Here is a 19369-nt window from a genome sequence, read left to right as displayed (position 1 = left end):
GCCCATAGGGATAGTTTCTTATTGAAATGACTTTTGTCTCTCCAATTGTGTTTAAATCATTTTTTCAGAGGGCACCACATTCTCCTCAGAAGACATTTGCCCACATTTATTGGGGACCATGACTACCCAGGTGCATATCCAGACGTATGTGGCTCCTGACCTATGCAGGGTCAAGGCTGTATCTGAGATGTGCTTGTCTATAAAACAGCCACTGGGGGCTGCTCTCCACTGCGGCTTTCCTGCTGACCTTCTCCAAGGACTCGCCCCACTACCACCACCACTGAGGGTCTGGAGTCCTTGAACCCTGGGGCAAATGCTGGAAGCCTGTAGGAGAAGACCGCTAGTTGGTTCCCAGTCACTTAGCCCCAAAATAATCACACAGAAACTATATTATTTAAATCACTGCTTGGCCCATTAGCTCTAGCTTCTTATTGGCTAACTCTTACATACTAATTTAACCCATTTCTATCAATCTGTGTATCGCCACATGGCTGTGACTTACTGGCTAAATTCCAGCATCTGTCTCCAGTGGTGCCATGGCTTCTCTCTGACTCCTCCTCCTTTCTCCCAGCATTCAGTTTAGTTTTCCCCACCTAGCTCTGTTCCACCTTTGCCATAAGCTCAAAGCAATTCTTTAACCAATAAAAAAGCAATTTATTAACCAATAAAAGCAACACATAGACAGAAGGACCATTTCCCCATTTCCATTTAAACAAAAAGGAAGGCTTTAACCTTAACATAGTAAAATTACATATAACAAAACAGGTATCAAGCAAGAATCACAGTTATAATATTTCTATTTATTTTTTAAATATTTATTTATTTATTATGTATACAATATTCTGTCTGTGTGTATGCCTACAGGCCAGAAGAGGGCACTAGACCTCATTACAGATGGTTGTGAGCCACCATGTGGTTGCTGGGAATTGAACTCAGGACCTTTGGAAGACAAGGCAATGCTCGTAATCACTGAGCCATCTCTCCAGCCCCTATTTCTATTTATTTTATCTTTTATCATAACTAAGGAAAGCTATATCTATTCTTCAACTCCATCAAAGACTCCAGAAGGATATACTATTACCTAAGTAAACAGGAAGTGCATTGTAAGCAACTCTCAAAATTCTAGAATTGACAGAGACATCTCATTGCCTGGACAGTCACCCAAAGTTCTTCTATACCATTGGGGTATCCATCTTCAGCCTACAAGCCCATAGTATCCAGCAGACTTCTCCATGAAGCAGGAAATTTCAAAGACAGTTCTGCCTGTATTGGAAGTTTGTCGGTCACTTTCTTCTGTGTCCTGCAAAATGTCTAGCAGACACTTTCATGAAACAGGAACCCCAAAGGATTCCCTCCCTTTAGGCAAGTTCATCAGTCATTTCTCTGCGGGCCCTGCATGTCTAGTTCATCAAGCAGTCCAGGCAGGAGCAGTTTCTTGCCCAAATGGCTAACCAATGCCATAAGGAGCCTCTTCGATGCCTATCTTCCTCTTGAAGTAATTGGTGCTGCCAGGAGCAGATGTGTCTCATTGTCATGAAAAGCCCTAAGTTCTTAAAACATTTAAATGCCATATTCTGAAGGTTTCTGAAAGATTTGAAGAATACCTAACTAACTGAAATATATCTCTATATATCTAGAAAACCTAACTAACCTGACTACAATTTTGACTATTATAGATGTTTATCTATTAACCTATATTTCTTAATTATACATTACATTTTTAAATGAACTGCACAAACACAATACCTTAATCAAGGGCAGAAATATACATATACAGTATAACAAAATTTACCTTAAATTTGTATCAGTAAACCAAGATCCGTACCAATGCAAATCTCTATAGCATATTCCCTTTTAAATGTAAAGACACATTTATAGACAATATTTGGGAATATGGGCTTAGTTCTGTCTAAACTTCTTCCTGCTGTTTTTTGGGTGAAGTAATTTTTTGAGGGGTGTTCAAGCTAACCTTTCAGGGGCTCTTGTCCATCAAACCACACTAGTCTGGAAGGATTCCACAGCCCGTGTACCCTGTGGGAGGCTGAGTACTGGGCCAAAGGCTGAGCCTGAGGAAGTGACATGGGGCATGGATGCCCAGGGGACCCCCCATAAACCTTTGTGAAACTGATGTCGAGTGTTCTAGTGGGAGGGACACACAGTCCCCCAGGACACTTCAGAGTTTCACCACATCACATTGTGCGGCAGGCTCTCTTTTGCTGATAGGGTAACCTGAAATTTGAGAGCTTAGTGTCTGCTCTGGGTTTTAAAAGTGCTGACAGCTGAGCTGCATTCGAACCCTAACAAGATAAAAGAAGCTGTTTCCTCTCAACAATTGGTCTGCACCTCGTACACCGTAGGCCATGCACAGAGATTAGACCAAGTGCAGGTCTCCCTGCCTACGGCAGCAACATTGGCTTTGCTTTCACCAGGCACCAAGCCAGGTCCCAGGATGCAGATGAAAAGGGGTGTCTCCGTTGTTCTGAGGAGCCCAGGGCCTGCCTCTCTGGTAAGATGGCAGCATCATCACATGTTCTGTCTTGGTGGGGGCAGTCCTGATCAGGGGAGACCACACTGGAGGATTGTACTGGCAGAAGCAAGGGGAGGATCCATGATGGTCTTGTCAGACAGGCATCTGAGTGAGGCGATCACTTGTTAGTGTAGACACAGAGGCAGCAGGCAGCAGGCACAGTGGGGCTGTGGCTCATGGATGGGCCAAACAAAACATGACTTCCACACAAGGCCACTGTAGGGCTTTACCCATAGATGGGATAGGAGATCTTTCAGTGATTGTGCAAATGACAGAGGAGCCATTGCCTAGGACCCACCAGGATTCTCTAGTCACAGGCACAAGATGTTTGTATCTGATGAGCTACACACTAGCTTCTAGGGAGTTTTTGCTTATTCGTTGATGGAAAGACAAACTTCCCAAGAGAGAAACTAGCTGAGGGCTAAACCATGGGCCTCTGCGCTGGAGAGGGTTGTATCTAGACGGGGCATGACGAAGGGGCCGAGGGAAGGAAGAGGAGGTAAGAAGAAACTGTCCTGGAAGGGGAACATAAAGCAAGAATGCACCAGCCGAGAACGAGAACTCGGTCAACTCAAAGAGTTAGTGCAAGTCTGACAGACATGGCTGAGACTCAGGAAACCCCATAGGGGAGTCAATTCCTTGTCGCAGCTAGTGAGACTGGCGGTGGCCTCTGAGACAGAAGCAGGGCTGTAAGTACAGCTGGCATGAGGGGACTGCTCAGGGCCTTGCTCTTGGTTCCAGTGACCGGGGACAGATAGCCTCAGGATCTCTTCTCTCACTGGTTTGCTTTTTCTTGAATAAGAAACACTTAGGAAGGCTGGCTTGGAGGTGCACTAAGAGTGGATCCAGAGATGCCAGATGTGTGTTCTGTGTTGGGTGAGGCCAGATGTGTGTTCTCTGTAGGCTGAATCTGTCACATGAGGGTAGACTTGGGCAGGAGCTTCATGACTGCCATGGAGGCCCAAGGGAACTCTTTCTCGTATAAATCTGTCAACTCTGCTTGTAAAAAAATGTTTGAGGGAGGGAAAATTCTTTTAACATTTTGAAACACTTAAATTCTCCTTTAGACACAGCTGCTTGGGTTGCCCAGCTCTCCGGAAGATAGAGCCCCAGGTCCAAAGCTATGGAAGTCTGTGGAGAGGCCACGCCATGCCCCTTAACTTGGGGAGCAGGCAGACCTTACTTTCCCGCACAGTCTCCTGCTCAGGACACTCCTGTGGGCTCCCCAGGTCCCCTGTCGCACACATTTTCCTCTGTTTTATCTTCTTTCCCAACAGCAGCAGTGTCCCTGTCTCCCAGGAGTGTCCCTGGGCCCGGGGACCAGTGCTGGCCCACTGCGAATGATGAACCGTGGCTCCCACACCCAGAAGTGCCATCCTCTTGACCCGGGAGTGGCGGCTGCCCGCCCCAGTGTAGACAGCCGCACAGAGGCACAGGGTATTAAACAGCCCATTAGGGAATATGGCTGGCGCCCAGCAGATGGGGACTTAGGCCGGTGGTGCCAGAGCCTAGACTTTGCTCAAGAACATGTCCACGTGCATGGCAGGAAGCACTGGAAGCACAACCCAGAAGAGTCACCATGGTGTCCAGTGTGAGCTTCGTGCCCGCTAGGTACCTTTTCCCTGAGCATCATGGCGGCTGTCTTTCTGTTGACTTCCGGTCTGTCTGGAACTCGGTCCTCTTCAAGCTCTAGCTTCCCGTCTGCCTTGTCCGTTTGGTCACTGCCTGATGCAAGCTGTGTCTCCCCTGGGCAGCTGCAAGGAGTCCCGGCGAGGTTCTGCCACCCCATTCTTAGATCTGGCTGTGTTCAGCTACCTATGGTAATAGCACTCAGTCTGGTGAGCAGTGCAGACAGTTCCAATAGGACATAGAAGAGACCCAGCAGGAGAGGGAGACTGATGTCCTGTCAGCTGGCCCCATCCCCCATGCTGGGAGTAAGAAGGCTTCAGCTGCTCTCCTGCCCTCCCACCACACTCTGGTGCTGTGTCATCAGTGCCGGGAATGAGGACCAATGGACAGGCATAACAGACGCCCTTCCATCTCGGAAGCGCTGAGGACCAGCCTCCCACGACTGTAGCAGCAAGGATGGTTTTGATGCCCTCTTCCCAGTCTGTACAGCACAGGATGCAGAGTACCTCACCCGGATCTAAAAGAGCATCCTCACCCCCAGCTCCTACCACGGCCCTGTCACTTGCTTCATCTTTCCTCCCAAGTCACCAGACTCTCTGGTCCCCAGGGTTTGTTGGGCTTCTCACCTTGGGCACTGCTCTGTAGCATTAGAAGGAAAACACATTAGCTTAGAGGGGAACTAAGTGTAAGAATGGGATTTTTGAAAAGTTATTTCTTCTGTCTGTGTGAGTGTTTGGCCTGCATGTATGACTGTGCACCACATGCATGCCTGGTGTGTACTGAGGCCGAATCTCCTGGGACTAGAGTTATAGATTGTTGTGAGCCACTACATGGGTCCTGGAAATCAAACCCAAGTTCTCTTGGAAGAGTAGCCAGGGCTCTTAACTGCTGAGACATCTCTTCAGGCCCAATAAGTGGAATTTTTAAAAACACTGTTGTTCATCTGACTGTGAGGGTTGCTGATGCCAAGGGAGTGGCCCCGGCACCTCCACCCTCCCCCGGCCTCCTCCTCCCCCTATTAGTCCTATTATCCTCAGCTGCATTCTCTGCACTCCTGCCCCCTGCCCTTCCACCTCCCTGACCCTTCTTTCTGTCTTGTATCCCCTACCCTAGTGCCTTCTCATCTTCCTGCTTCCTTCCCTCTGGCTCCATGGTCCCTTCCTATTTGGTATTTCTGTCTCTTACATCCATGCCCACCAACCCTTCATCTCTCACTTCCTGCTCTCCTCCCTCCGGCCCTCCTGCCCCCATCCCCCATGTGCCAGAGCAGTGGGACCAAGCCAGATAGCACCCGCTCCATGGAGTCCCTCGCACACAAGATGAATGTTTTCAGTGTGCACGCGGCATCCCGTCGTCCTCCATCCCTTCTGCTCCCTGCATCCTCACACCTTCCCCGCCCCCATGGATGCAGATCTGAGTAGCCTCAGGCAGCACTGAATCCAGGCTTCCAGCCACCTGCCCACAATGCCTAACACAGGGCTGTTGTGTTTCTGTCTGCACAGCCCAGCTCCGTTGGGCTGGAATCCTGGGCCTCACCCTCTCATCTGCCACCCCCACGAAACTTCAGCACAGACCTCAGACACACCCAGACAGCTGGGTGGAACTGATCAGCTCTCACCATCCCAGGTATATCCAGCCTGCTATAGGAAGCTGGCCGTGCTGGATCATGACCTGCAGCCTGGGCTACTCCCACAGAGCTGTTCAGTAGCTGGCTGTGTCTTCTCCTACTCACTCTGCAGCAGCAGCTGTGAGCCCTACAGGCCCCCAGAATCCATCATGTCCTGAGCTTCTCGGTGGGGACAGATCAACTCCCCACTTCTCATCATCCTGGAGCCTGGAATTGCCTTCAGTAGTCTCAGGTGGGCCCTGAGACTGAGACTACTTGGTCCTTTCGGGGACTTAGAGGACTTCTGTGAACCACCCTGAATCCTGACACCTCTAATTGCAGGTGAGCTTCGGCTTCCAGACTTGGGATGGAGACGGGTTTAGGGGTACAGAATCTGATAGCACTGTCTAAGGAGTCTTGTCTGACACTGGAGCAGAGGTATCACCCTGGCCCACCCCTGTTGTTCCTGTGGCCACAGCGCCTGGTGTGCCAGGAGCATCCTGGAAGATAGACATGGCTACACCCTCTCGGTCCTGGCTCCTGTGGCCTTTTATTTGACTTAGGTCCCACCTGTGTTTGCTTTCCAAGATGCATATCTGCCCACAGCTGCTGGCCTCACTGCGTCGCCTGGGCTTGCAAGATGCAGCTGTCCACCAGAGATGGCTGCCCTGCCCACAGCATTGGTACTGGGCCAGTGACCTCACCCTTGTCCAACAAAGCTACCACCCCTGAAGCCCAGAGGGTGGACATTGCCCAGCATCCTGAGCCCACTGGACCCTGGCATTAGGCCTCCTCTACGCTTAGGGCAAGCAGGATTTTCAAAGCCCTCGGTTCCCTGGGGCTCGTCTCTCTGGTTTCCCTGGTGGCTCTTCCTGTTTAGCTAATCAATATAGGCATAGGTGGGCTTGCTAATACTCGTGAGTCTGCCCTGTGGCCTTCAGGAAGCAGAGTCTGGACTTGGTGGTGGGTTTTCCCAAGGTTCTGGGTGTTTGCAGGCTCAGTCTCGGTCCTGGGACTTCTCCCTGCTTCCGCCCCTGCTGTATGTAAATACCACACCTACACTCATTGATACTGCATTAGTTACTTTCCATGTTGCTGTGAGGAGATGAAATGCCTGACGCAAACCCCTGAAGGAAGGGAGGGTTTGTCTTGGCTCTGGGGTAGTCTATCTGGGGAGGGCCTGGCAGCAATATCTTGAGGCAGCTGGTCACTTAGATCTGCAGTCGGAAAACCAAGTGATGAACACTGGTGTTCAGCTCGCTTTTTCTTTTTTATTCTTCTTGAAACCCCAGCACCTCAGATAGGTGGGTCTTCCATGCCAACTAACTCAATCTAGAAGCTTCCTCACAGACATGTCCTGTTGATAATATTAACCACACAGACACTGTAAGACCCACAAATACAAAGTGCTGGTTCGTTACCATGAACAGAGCAGGATTTCTTCCTTCTGCTGCTGCTAACCCTGTAACCGAAGGCCTGAAGGAAGGCATACCACTGCTCTAGGAAGGAAAACCTTAAAACCGTGAAAAAACACTAGAAAGGGGTACACAAAAGTGCAGTAAAACCTAAACCCAGTGTCATGATTATATTCCAAGGTCGGGAGGCTCAGAATCGGGGACAGTAGATGAGCCATGGATAGGAATGGGAGGCTGTGGGGATCCCCGGGTTCTCAGGCTCCAGGCCTGATCTGGGAGGCCGAACTGGTGCTTATTTCTAAGACAGAGTTTGTTTGGAGTCGGACAGGAGGGGTACTGGGGAGACAGGTGTACCCCCAGGTGGGCCTGGCCTTGGTGGTGTTGACGGTCCTCAGGCTGCCCCATGGTGACATCGGCTCTTCCTTCGATGCATTTGGTGCCTCTGACTGTGACAGTTTCCTTGCACTGTGTCACTGAGTGAAAAGCTGGTCTTCTGGGGTTTCCAGCTCCTCCCAGGAAGGGCCACAAAGCGCCTGCCTTCTTTCCTGCTAGAGTTCTGACTTCTGTGCATTAGACTGTTTATCCCTGGTGTGTCTACAGTGTCTAGAGGATATGGGGCCCTGGTGACCTTAGGGAAGGACTGCTCTGCTACCAAGACAGGAATCTGACAGAGCAGTTCAGTCCTGCTGACCTCACCTGGAGGCCGGGTGCAACTTGGTGGCAGGAGCCCACGTCGTTGGTCACACATGTCCCAGTTCTTTGAGACTGGACCAGTCCACGTCAATCATTTAAAGTGTATGTTTAAAGTGTGATACTTCTGGGCTGGAAGATGGTCAGCAGCTAAGATCAGATGCTGCTCTCACACAGGACTCCAGTTGGGTTTCCAGCAATCCCCACTGGGTGGCTAAGATCACCTGTATCTCCAGCTGTGAGGAATTTAGCACCTCTGGCCTCCTCAGGTACCTGCATGCACATGCACATATCCGCACAAAGACACACATGCATGCAATAGTGAAAAGTGAAATAAATATTTTTTTAAATAGGATATTTAAGCACTATGTGCCAAATATTAAAATTTGGCTGATAATGCTGTTTCCGCGCATAAATAAGCCATCCCTTCATGGGGGAGACTGGACCACCCTTGTACCAGGACCCAGAGTTCTCCTCAGCAAAGAGGTGAATTCAGAGCCGATAAGTACTTTCCAAACTTCAACTCAGTTGTTCTGAACCTGTGGGTTGTGGCCCCTCTGGGGGCTACATGTCAGATAGCCTGCCTATCGGATATTTACATGGTGATTTGTGACAGTGCAAAATTACAGCTATGAAGTAGCAATGAAAATAATTTTATGGTTGGGTTCAGCACAGCATGAGGGGCTGTGTTAGAGCATTGCAGCATGAGGAAGGGTAAGAACCACTGTGCATGAACAGTGAAGTCAGCGCCTCGGGAAGGCCGAGTCTCCAGCCCTCAGGGTCTCCCGCAGCTGTCTTCTCCCTGATCCTTCAGTCCCTGCAGGACCTGGGCTTTGACTTGCCACTGTTCCCCTAAGGTAGAGTCAGGTAGAGCCCTGTCAGATACCTTCCTGTGTGTGCCTGTGTGTGTGCGTGCACATGTGTGTATGCATGTGTGTGCGTGCTTGTGTATGCATGTGTATATGTATGCATGTGTGCACATGCTCATGTGTGTATGTATGTGTATGCGTGTGTGTATGCATGCATGTATGTATGCGTGTGTGTGTGCATTGTGTGAGTTTATGCATGTGTGTGCAGGTGATGTGGGATTCCCCTTCCATTCTGAGCTAGTGTGAGATTACTTTATTGAAATTGACTATCCGCGTGTGTGTACGTGTGTGTGTATATATTCGTGTTTGTATGTGTGTGTGCATGTGTGTATGTATGCATGTGCATGTGTTTATGCATGTGTGTGTATGCGCACGCACACGTGCGACTGAAAATGGAACTAGAAGGACTCCTACACTCAGACAGGCAAGGACTCTTCCCCTCAGCTACCTCTTAGCCCTTAAATTACCTTTGTTACAGGTAGAAAGGGCCTTGCCTATCAGCAAAACCACTTCACCCAGCATACTGAATGGTGTGTGTATCTTAAGCAGACAGCTCCCTTTCAGAGTTTTCGGCCCTGATGGCAGGACGGAAAGCCAGGGCCCAGGCTCACACCAGTGGCCTGTGAGTGTGCGTGTCATCTTGGAGCATCTGATGGGAAAAATGATGTGAAATGACAGCTGTCATGCTACCCTAGTCTTTGGGAAGTGTGGCAAACTCCTCCGTCTGCCAGGGGCCTGCAGCTCACTGACTCCTGGCCGTAGCTCAGCTGTATACTCCTGAGTTACTCCCTGTAACTATTTCAGCTGCTTCCCAGGCTGTGACCCTCCAAGGATGGGCCTCGTGATTCAGCTGTCTGCCTGAGTCTGAAAGCAGTCACAGGCTAAGTAAGGCACTGCCCCCACAGTCTATTCTGTCTTCCTGCAGGATATCAGTAGGACCACCCAGTCATCCAGACCTAGGGCCTGGCCCTGGAGGCTGTCCAAGAAATTCTTCTCTTCCCTTTGACCTTGCCCCTTGTCCCCAGTCTTGAATAAGGCTATTTGGAGCATGTCCTGAACACACACGTGATAAGGAGCACACTTTCTCTTCACCATGCTCATCATTGCTTGGGGACAAAGCCAGGACTCACACATCATGGTGTGAGGGAGGATGCTGCGGGGCCTGTCACAAAGCACTGTGTGGAAGAGTGTAGGAGTGTGTGGCTGGCACATGATTGCTGGCACAAGGCAAGGCCCAGCCACCAGCTGCCTGGGAATCATGTCATCCCCAGGCCTCTCGGGACAACAGGGAAGCATGGCAGAGGCTCCCAGAGACATGTGTGCACAGCGGTTCTGAGCTTCCTGCTCCCACTCTCCTCTATGGCCTGGACAGTGTATGTTACCTATCTGTCGTCCAGTGCTCTCTGGGTGCAGTGACCTGTCTGCCACGCAGTGCGCTCTGGGTGCAGTGACCTCTCTGGGTACACTGTGCTGTGGGTGCAGTGACCTATCTGGGTACACTGTGCTCTGGGTACACTGGGTCCAAAGCAGAGACAAGATGGGACCAGATCTTAGCCACACGGCTCTCGGTCGCTCACACATACACGCCGCACCCTCATGGCATACTAACACAGTGGAACACAGGTAGAAAAGTACAGGGAGTTCTTGGATCCACACAAGGGATAGGCTAGCAGGGCAGGAGAGGAGCTGCCCTCAGCAAAGGTGACCTTGGAGAAAGATGCGAGGGTAAGGAGCTGGAGAGGTGCAGGGTCTGAAATGTGCTCTCCAAGTGTTTCCTTTCAGCCTTCAGGAAGTGTGGCCGCCCATGGGAAGATAGCGCACGCTCAGAGAAGCTTCGCCCTTGTCTGGGAATCCGCTTTCTGTAGAGCTGAAACTTGAGCATCTCAGTTCCATTTGTCCCTAGGGCCTGCATAGCAGTGGGCACCAGAGCACTCTGTAAAGGAACACACAGCCCCTCTTCCCAGTGGCCTCTTTCCCAAACTCCATTGGCTTCTTAAGCCATATTCATTGAAAGCATAGCTACTTTCCATGAACGCTACTAAGGCTGTGGGCTGTGCCTTACTACAGACGCAGAATGGAATTAGGATCTCCCCTACTGTTCCAGGCTGCTCTCTGTACTCCTGCATTAGGGTTCCCCACTAAATGTCTCAACTCACTTCCAAAACTTCGCAGACTTTGGGCTTGGTCATGAATCTGCTGCAGGCTGGGCTGCATATGTATCTCAGGCGTTGTCTGCAAAAAAAAAAAAAAAAGGCCAGGAAGGTGGCCTTAGCATTGTAGGATGTCACTTATATGTCATATTGAAAGTGAGCTGTGGTTTTAGGGAGGGCAGGCACTGCTCCAGTCAGATGATAGCTGGTGGCTCTTGGGTCAGACTTCCTGCAGTGAGCTGGAATGGGAAGGACCTGCGAGAAAGGCAAGTGTAGTGATGGAGTCATTCTCCCAGAAAGAGAAAGAGAAATCGTGAAGTGGTCAGGCCCATAAGAACATCTTGAGCCTGGACACAGGACAGCAGCCAGTCCCTGTCCTTCTGTCTCACAGTTTACACAGGAGGCCTCTGTGGGGTGTCCATCCCTGACCGATGAGAACCTGCCGTGTGCCCTGCAGATTCTGGTCATTGTGCACACTACCATGTGCCCTACAGATCCTGGTCACTGTGCACACTTCCGTGTGCCCTGCAGGTCCTGGTCATTGTGCACACTTAAATTGTGACAAGCATGGGGTTGGGGACTCAGAGAGCTTGGGAGAGAAGAGCAGGCAAGAAGAGGAACTTGCCAGCTCCATGGGTCTTGTTTCGTCCCCAGGCACCTCCCTCTGTCACATGGCCCCTTCTCAGCAGAGGACAGTCCTGGACTTCCTCCTGTCTCTGGGCTTACTAATCACTCTCTATGTAAGCAGCCTGTTTCTCAGAACTACAGTTTTGTTTTCGCTCCGCATGCGTCTACTGCTGTGTGGGTACCTGAAGTCACCCCGTGCCTTCACTGTCCTTGGGTTAGAGCACAGTAGGGGACCATGGACCTTCAGTGGCCTCAATGGGGGTGGACCTTGACAGCCCTGAATGTGTCTCCACAAAGTAGGTACTTGGGGTGGGGTGTACTCTCGTCTGCCTTGAGTTTGGGGAACGGGAAGCTGGACATGGGAAAAGGTGGTTGCTTATCCACTTTGCCAGGAATCATGCCTTGATCTGCGCTGGTGGCCCCAGCAATTGCCCTGTCCCCATGGGCTGATGAAGAGAGGGTTGTTCCACCAGGATGCAGATGATGTCAGAGGCTGAGAAAAACAAGGAGACTGACGCAAGAGGATTCACCTGGCAGGTGACACCCAGCAAGGACAGCGTCAGAACGAGGGGAGGATGAGGGTGGATCCCAGACTGTGAGCCTGGCACACCTATTTACACTGTGGTACCAAGCCTCTCATGGCATGGCCGCCTGAGTTCAGACAAGGTTGGCCTGAGATACGTTTCATTCTGTTGGTAGCAGACAGGAGCACCAGGTGCCTGTGGAGCAAGCCCTGTCAGGGCAAGCTCCCGGGTCATGTGCCCAGCCACCAGAGTCCCAGTGCAAAGGCAAGGGTACTCAGGTAAAGGAGACAATTCGTTAGGTGTAGATAACACTGGGGACCCCAACAGGGGCAAGTGGTGTGAAGAAGCTAGAGCTGCCGAGGGACTTCTGACCCAGGCTCAGGGGCAAGTGTGAGATCCAAGGTATCATATCTCTGCTCATCACCACCTGGTGGCTGCAGCCACAGGACAGGAGTGGTGACAACTGTCCAGAAGGGTGGAGCCTGGCAAAGCACTGCAAGAGCTTCTCATTACTGGGGAAACTGAGGCAGGGGGTGTCAAGAATGAGCCCACTCTCCCGCAAGCCTGGAGCCTGGGAGAGCCCACTTCTGAGCCCTTCCCTCCACTACCACAGTGTCTACCCTCTGGAGAATGGAGGAGCCTAAGGGTTACATCCAGAGTGACAGTCGGCCTGGGTAGGGGGCATACCTCGCACCCAAAGGCTGTCTGAATGGACAGGACCTGTCTATGCTTGGAACTCTAGCCGTTAAAAACCTGTGTCCCCAGACTATGTGGGTAGATAGGACCTGGCTAAGCTGGGGCCTCTATGGCTTAGGTCCCTGTACCCGGCTGTCCCTGTGGATGGAACCTGACTGAGGTAGGGCCCCTGCAGGGAGGGTCCAGACAAACAACAAGCTGCCTGGCTCAGCAGCCAGCAGGACTCAGCCGCTGCCAGGCTCTCAACAGTTAATCATCTGCAGCAGGATCAGTGAGCTGATTCTAGCCCCTTAATCAGGACATCAGAATCCGAATCTGAGATCCTTCAAGGAGCAGGAGCAACAGCCGCAGCCCGTGGCACTCAGAGGCCAGCACTGCGCAGCAAAGCCAGGGAGGCAGTGTCCCCGCTCTGCAGCCCAAGATGGAGCTCCACTGGCTTCCTTTGTGTGCCCCAGGCGGGCTTGCCAGCAAACAGGTCGCCGGCTCCTGACCAGTGGTGAGGGCGACAGCATGACTTTGAGCCTCATCTCCCTGCTGTCCCAGGACGTCACAGCCCTGTGGCTCCTGCTGAAGACAAGTGCAGGTGTGTCTGTGTGCTGTATCCCGGCTTTCCGAGGAACGAGCGAGTTTGCTATGGATGTGTTGTAAGAGGAGGGGGTGGGGCAGAGTGAGTACGTGTGTGGTAATGGAGTGGGGGACAAGATCAGCTGGGGTGGTTCTGGTGCCGCGGTCCTATTGTGGCTGAAGACTTTTTTACGCTTGTGGCTCATACAGCTGGGTGCAGATGGGGGTGGGGCATAGGCCGGCTAGGTTACAGAGAAAACACACCCTTCCTGGAGGGTGGGGGGCGTGATGCCTCGCCCTCAGACCCTGCCTGAGCATCCCTTAAGGACAGTAGCATTTCCATCTGCTTCTAGAGGAAGGGTGGCTGCACACCTTCTCGGAAGGCTGGGAACAAATGATCTCCTTTGTTTAGGATTTTTCATGGGCATGCCGGCTGGCAACTGAAAGGCCCCTCCAGAGCCAGTGGCATAGCTTTGGTTTCCTCCTAGCAGGAATACCTGGCAGGTATGAGCCCCATACTGCCCATTTGATGCCAGAGCCAAGGGAGAGCAGGATACAGGACTAGATGGCCGTGGCCTTCCGGGGCAGTGAACTGGCTCTTTCCTGGGGGCTTCTGTAGTCTCATTTCTGGTTCTGCCTTCGCGGGAGGGCAGGTGCTGTGGGCTGGTACCAGCGGCCTGGTGCTGGGCTTTGGCACTAAAGGAACAGGGCCCCAGGGAAGGGAGCAGAGTCATCCCAGGAAAAACGAGAACAAGGGGCCTGGCAGAAAGGAAGCGGCTTGGAGTTCCTCCGTTATTTCTGAGAGGAAGGGCACTCCTTTTGAAGTATTTTGTTGTAATTACATTTCCTGCTGGCATTTCTGCCAAGCACTGATAAACGACCCATAAAAGATTTTTGTGACCGCTAATGAATCGGCCCTCAGCTCTGTGACAACAAGTGAAAATGTCCCCAGTGAAGCCACTGGGGACAGCGCGGCCCGCAGAGGATGCCCCGGCATGTCAGCGGCAAGGGCCCACACACAGTCACAGCTGATCCTGCCTGTGTCGTAGCCAGGTCGAGTTCCGAATTCTTACAGCTGCCCCTTACATTCTTGGCGCATTCACCCAGTGTGCTATGTTTTAAGCTGGCACCCACTCAGAAGTCTTCCCTGCGAGCCTTTGGTACGGTTAGGATGCGTGTCTCTGGCTTCCAGGAACCATTCGTCAGATTTCTGGATAAACAGCTTGTGCTTGCGATGAGTGCAGCCGGCCGCAGCCTTCGTGGCTGCAGACAGCTTCCCTAAGTGGACACGCCCCTGTGGGCACCCAGAAGCCATTTTCTGGGACATCTCTTGTTCTTAGTGCCTGTGCACTCAATGCCGATAGGTGGACCAAGAACTCAGCCCCTGAGCCAGGGTGGGAGACCTTGAGGTTATCGTGGCTGGTGGAGAATGGGAATTCATGTTTGAGCCCATGCCTGTCTAGAATCCCTGAGACCCACAGGTGTGTGTGACCCCACCAGCCCCACCCCCACACCTCTCTGCCACTCTCACCGAGTCTGTCTCTCTCGGGGTATCTCTCTGTCGCTGCCTCACTTTCCAGTTTGATGTCTCTGATTTTATTTGTCATCTCTGAGTCGGCGCTGGCCCTCCCCCATCAACCTCAGCCATCATCCCCAGTGCGTGCCCATGATCTGCTGCAGGGCCAGCCCTTGACTCTTTGCCTTGGTGAGGTCAACCTCCTCAGTGTATTGTTTGTGTGTTGTCTTGGTGAAGGTTGACATAATTGTGTTTTTAGATTTGTAGAAGCCTTAGTTCTTCATAGGAGATAAAAGTCCCTCTGTGCATTTAGGGGAGGAGCACGGGATCTGTCCCATCCCAGGAGGTTCTTAGCACCAGGCCATGGGGAACCCCGTGTCCGTGGGAACACAACACTGCTCTGTGTCTGGAGAACAGGGCTTGTGGCATGGGGCCCTTGGCATTGCCCTCTCAGAGAGGCTCTGAGCGATCCTGTCTACAAGTCGTTATTTTAGAATGGGTGCAAAGGGAGCAAGGTTCCTGCTCACCTGCCCATCACTCAGCCACAGCTTTGGACTAGGCTGGACTGATCCCACCTGCATCAGCACCGAAAACCCACTGCATGACTAACAGGGCGTAGTTAGCCATTGAGATGCCATGTGGGCTCCTGGCCAGGCTGTGACACACTGAAGATTTGCCCCAGCACTCTTCCCATGCCGACCTCACCGTGCCAGGCCCAGTCCAGTTGCTCCTTCAGAGATATGTTCCAAGACTTCCCTTGCTGTCCTGAGCCCAGAAGTGGGCATGGCTGGACAGCCATGACTCTTGGACTGGGGTGTTTGGAAACGTGGCATCTGGAAGCCAGTTCTTTCTGCTTTGCCCTGCAAGGGTCAACATGAGGTCTCCTGGATGGGTAAGGGCAGGACGCAGGGGCTGGAACTTCCCTCTCGCTAAGCAGCTCTGCCTTCTTTGGGTAGGAACCATCTTGAAGGCCCCCCCCCACTTATGCCTGGCTTGTGGGCTTGGTTCTGGAGCATAGTAATACAGTGGAAGTCACTCAGAGGATGGTCATACCGCCTGATGCCCACTGACTGTGTCTCATGCCAGCAGACCCAGCACTGGTCCATCTGGGCTCTCATCAGGGAGATACAGGAAAGGTCAGAGTGCTCCAAGAACCAGCAAGAATTATCCTAATATTGTCACTGCCTGGGTTCTGCTTCGTCTCTGGCATCCTGGAGGGAAAGTCCAAGGAGAGGCTGATAGAGTATAGGTGTCACTGCCTCATGGTGACCTTGGTCAAGGGCATAACCTAGGTGATCCCCTCTCCTCAGCTTCCTGTGTACCCACCCACTCTCTGGCTCACATCCTGCTGTCAAGGAGCCCCTGAGACCGCAACTTCAGGTACCACCCTGGTGTTTTTAGCTTTGGCTCTTGTCAGTCACAGCGGACCAAGGGCAAGATGGCAGGTACTGTGTACCTGGCAATGTCTTCATAGAGCAAGGATATCACTCTCAGCGGCCTGGGCAGTGCCTATAGGTTGTGCTCACCAGATGGCGGCCTCCTGTCCGGTAGGGGAGAATTCTCATCCCTGTTTTTGTGTCAGGAAGCCCGAAGGGAAAAGCAGCAGGCGCATGTGGTGGGCAAGGCTGTGCCTAGAGTGCATGCCCTCCTGCAGGCTGGCTCGGTGTCCCCTGCCCTGTGGCTGGAGTGTCTGGGTCAGTATAGCAGTGACGGCACCCAAAGTACCACAGTCAAACCCTGAGCAGCATCAGCAGGTGCCTCTTGGACTCCATGTTTGTGGAGTCTCTAGGGGCAGCAGAGAGGATTTGTACGGAAAAGGGAAGGCTTCACTGCTGGTGGGAATGAGGAGGGTGAGCCTCAAAGAAAGCACTAGAAACAGAACTACAATATGATCCAGCTGTGCCACTCGTAGGTGCCAACCACATCCTCTGCTCAGTAAGATGTCACAACAGCCAAGGTGGATCAGCCTTGGTGTCATCTGTGGGTAATAGACGCAAAGAATGTGGTTTGTAGACACAAGGGGATACAACTCGGCTATAAAAATGACTCCCTGTCGTTTCAGCAGCCTGGGTGAGCCAGAGAGCCCTGAGGAAAGAAAGCCAGGCAGAGAACCGGCTGCCGTTGCAGAATATTCACTTAACTAGGCAAAGATGTTTGTGCAGCATTAGTTTAGCTACGTAAAGATGTGTTGCATTTGCGTTAATTAAATAAAATTAACCTGGGCTCGGAGAGGCAGGATTAGCAACTAGTTGACAGGAAGGAGCAGGGAGGAGCATAGCATGGGTTTTTTAGTTGGGGTGGCGTGGAAGGAGAGAGGCTTCCAGGATGCCAGCAAAGAGAGGAAGATAGCCGGTTGCTACTCCAACTTTCTGAGCTCGCAGGTTTTCACCCTAGCCTTCGAGTCTCATTTTATTAGAATGACAGAGATATAGTTAAAGCTGCTTTAGCGGCAGCAGCAGAGCCATTGTCTGGGGAACGGATGCCCGCCCCCCAGGCTATGGCCTGAACAGCTGGCAGCTAGTTGTTTAAAGTACAGGCACTGTGACAAGGTGAAACCAAATGTAGCAGACTTTCTCACAGCACCCAAATCATGACAGAGAAACTTATTAGTTATGAATGCTTGGCCTTGTTTTATGCCTGTCCCACTAGCCTATAACTTAATTTAACCTGTTTCTTTTCATCTATGTTTTATTCTGTATGTCCTACTTCCCTGCATCCTCCATATTTGGCTGCCTGGTGGCTGCCTGGTTGACTGACCCTAGGTCTCGGTCTCTCTCTCTCTCTCTCTCTCTCTCTCTCTCTCTCTCTCTCTCTCTCTCTCTCTCTCTCCCTCCCTCCCTCCCTCTCCCTCTCCCTCTCCCTCTCCCCTCCTCTCTCAAACCTAGATTCCTCCTCCTAATTCTGTCTGCCCACCAGCCCACCTATCCCTCTCCTGCCTAGCTACTGGCTGTTCACTTTTTACTAGACCCATCAGGTGCCTTAGGCAGGCAGGGTGAAACAGCCCCACATCTTTACCTAGTTAAACAAATGCAGCATAAATAAAAGCCACACACCTTTATACAGTTAGAGTAATAGCCTGAAAAATAAACACATGCAACACGTTCTGTAGTGTGGAGCTGCGGGTGGCTTCCCACCGCCCGGCTCCCAGCCACTGGCTAGCTTTTGCCCCAAAATAACACACAAATTGTATTCTTTTAAACACTGCCTGGCCCATTATTTCTAGCCTCTTATTGTCTAATTCTCACATCTCTTGCTTTAACCCATATCTAATAATCTGTAACACCACGCATGGTGTCTTACCGGGAAAGATTCAGCATGTCTGAACTGGCGGCTGGCTCTGTCGCATCTCTCCCTGAGGAGAGGCATGGCGGTCTGCCTCAGAGAGGAGAGAGGGGGCTCACACCACCCTGGTGGGGATTTCCTGAGGGAGTCTGGACTCTTCTGATCACACAGCCACACATGCTGCTAAGGTAACAGAGTGACGGTGGAAATTATCTCATGGTGTGAGCATGCATCACGTTGTACACCTCAGCCACACATGCTGTTTGTTTGTCCATGTACTTCAGTGACAGCATAGGTCACCAGAGATCCCCACTGAAGGATGCCCAGTGGGTAGAGCTGTGTCCCTGGTTGTGGGTAAAAGGCTGCTCGGTTCCATATGCTGTCTCCCAGGCATCTGTGTCCATCAGAATCCCCGTGCTTCCCAAGTTTTTCTCCAGCCCGCCTCTGTCCCCCGGCTGGAGAGGCTCATATGTCAGCCTAAGGAAGTCAGCAGTGGTGGGGCAGGATGCTCCTGCCATGCATACAGTTGGCTCCCTCTGCAGCCCAAGTTATTAATCCTCCCATGGTTCAGGCTAGGTCCTGGAGTGGGACTGAGTTGTAAGCCGGTGCCGCCCCTGTGGTCTCAGGCTCTTCGTGTCTGCAGTGGAGATGAGGCCCCATTTCATGGTCATGTACCCATGCTTCACGGGTCAGCAACTGTGTCTGCACAGTGCCTGCCCAGGGGCACCTGACACAGGTAAACAGAAGCAGGTGGCCCTCAGCCCCCAGCCTCCCGTGATTCCAGGTCAGGGTGGTGTGGTCATCAGAGCTCCAGCAGGCTGCTGGCCTCCAGCTGTCCTGAAATATGGCAGCTGAGGCATCCCATCCAGCAGGGTGGGGCTGGGCAGAATGAGCCCTCAGCTGCCATCAGGGCCACATGGGCTTTAAGAGGCCACGGAGAAGAACTTAGGGCTGCAAGAAAGAAAGATGGACTGCAAGAGATTGGCCTGTCATGTGCTCCACTTGGGGACGCAGGGAAGGCCTTAAACACAAAGACCCCATGTCTGTGCCTGACGCTGTTCAAGGAGTGCACACAGCTCACTCTCATCCGCTCGCCTGATCAACTGTCCCTTGTTCGCAGAACATCCTAAGGAGCTGTGACCAATGCCTTCTCAGAACCCAGGGCCTCAGGGTAGACCCAGATCTACTGTAGGTGGAAACGGCAACTGAAGCCGGGGAGGGCATGGGCCAGGTAGCTGTCCCCTCTCCCCAGGCCACAGCTGTGGGCTATGACT

At 52.0% G+C, this 19369-nt stretch overlaps 1 protein-coding gene across 10 annotated transcripts in view; it reads left to right on the top strand.

Annotated features, from left to right (window-relative positions):
* The window catches only part of Mcf2l (MCF.2 cell line derived transforming sequence like), a 143943-nt gene that overhangs the window by 63193 nt on the left and 61381 nt on the right, over positions 1 to 19369 (top strand). For 2 of the 10 annotated variants that reach the window (XM_038324923.1, XM_038324924.1), the window contains exon 1: positions 13224 to 13316. The exons of 7 other annotated variants lie outside the window; for them this stretch is intronic. In XM_038324923.1, coding sequence (XP_038180851.1) covers positions 13244 to 13316 — 73 coding nt within the window. In that variant the 5' untranslated portion in view covers positions 13224 to 13243. Of the gene's footprint in view, positions 1 to 6083; positions 6105 to 13223; positions 13317 to 19369 lie in introns of those variants that run through there. One more of the 10 variants, XM_038324922.1, reaches the window with a different exon arrangement.

This window comes from Arvicola amphibius, chromosome 4, assembly GCF_903992535.2.
Source record: "Arvicola amphibius chromosome 4, mArvAmp1.2, whole genome shotgun sequence".
Classification (NCBI taxonomy): domain Eukaryota; kingdom Metazoa; phylum Chordata; class Mammalia; order Rodentia; family Cricetidae; genus Arvicola; species Arvicola amphibius.
This window is presented reverse-complemented; position numbering and strand designations above follow the sequence as displayed.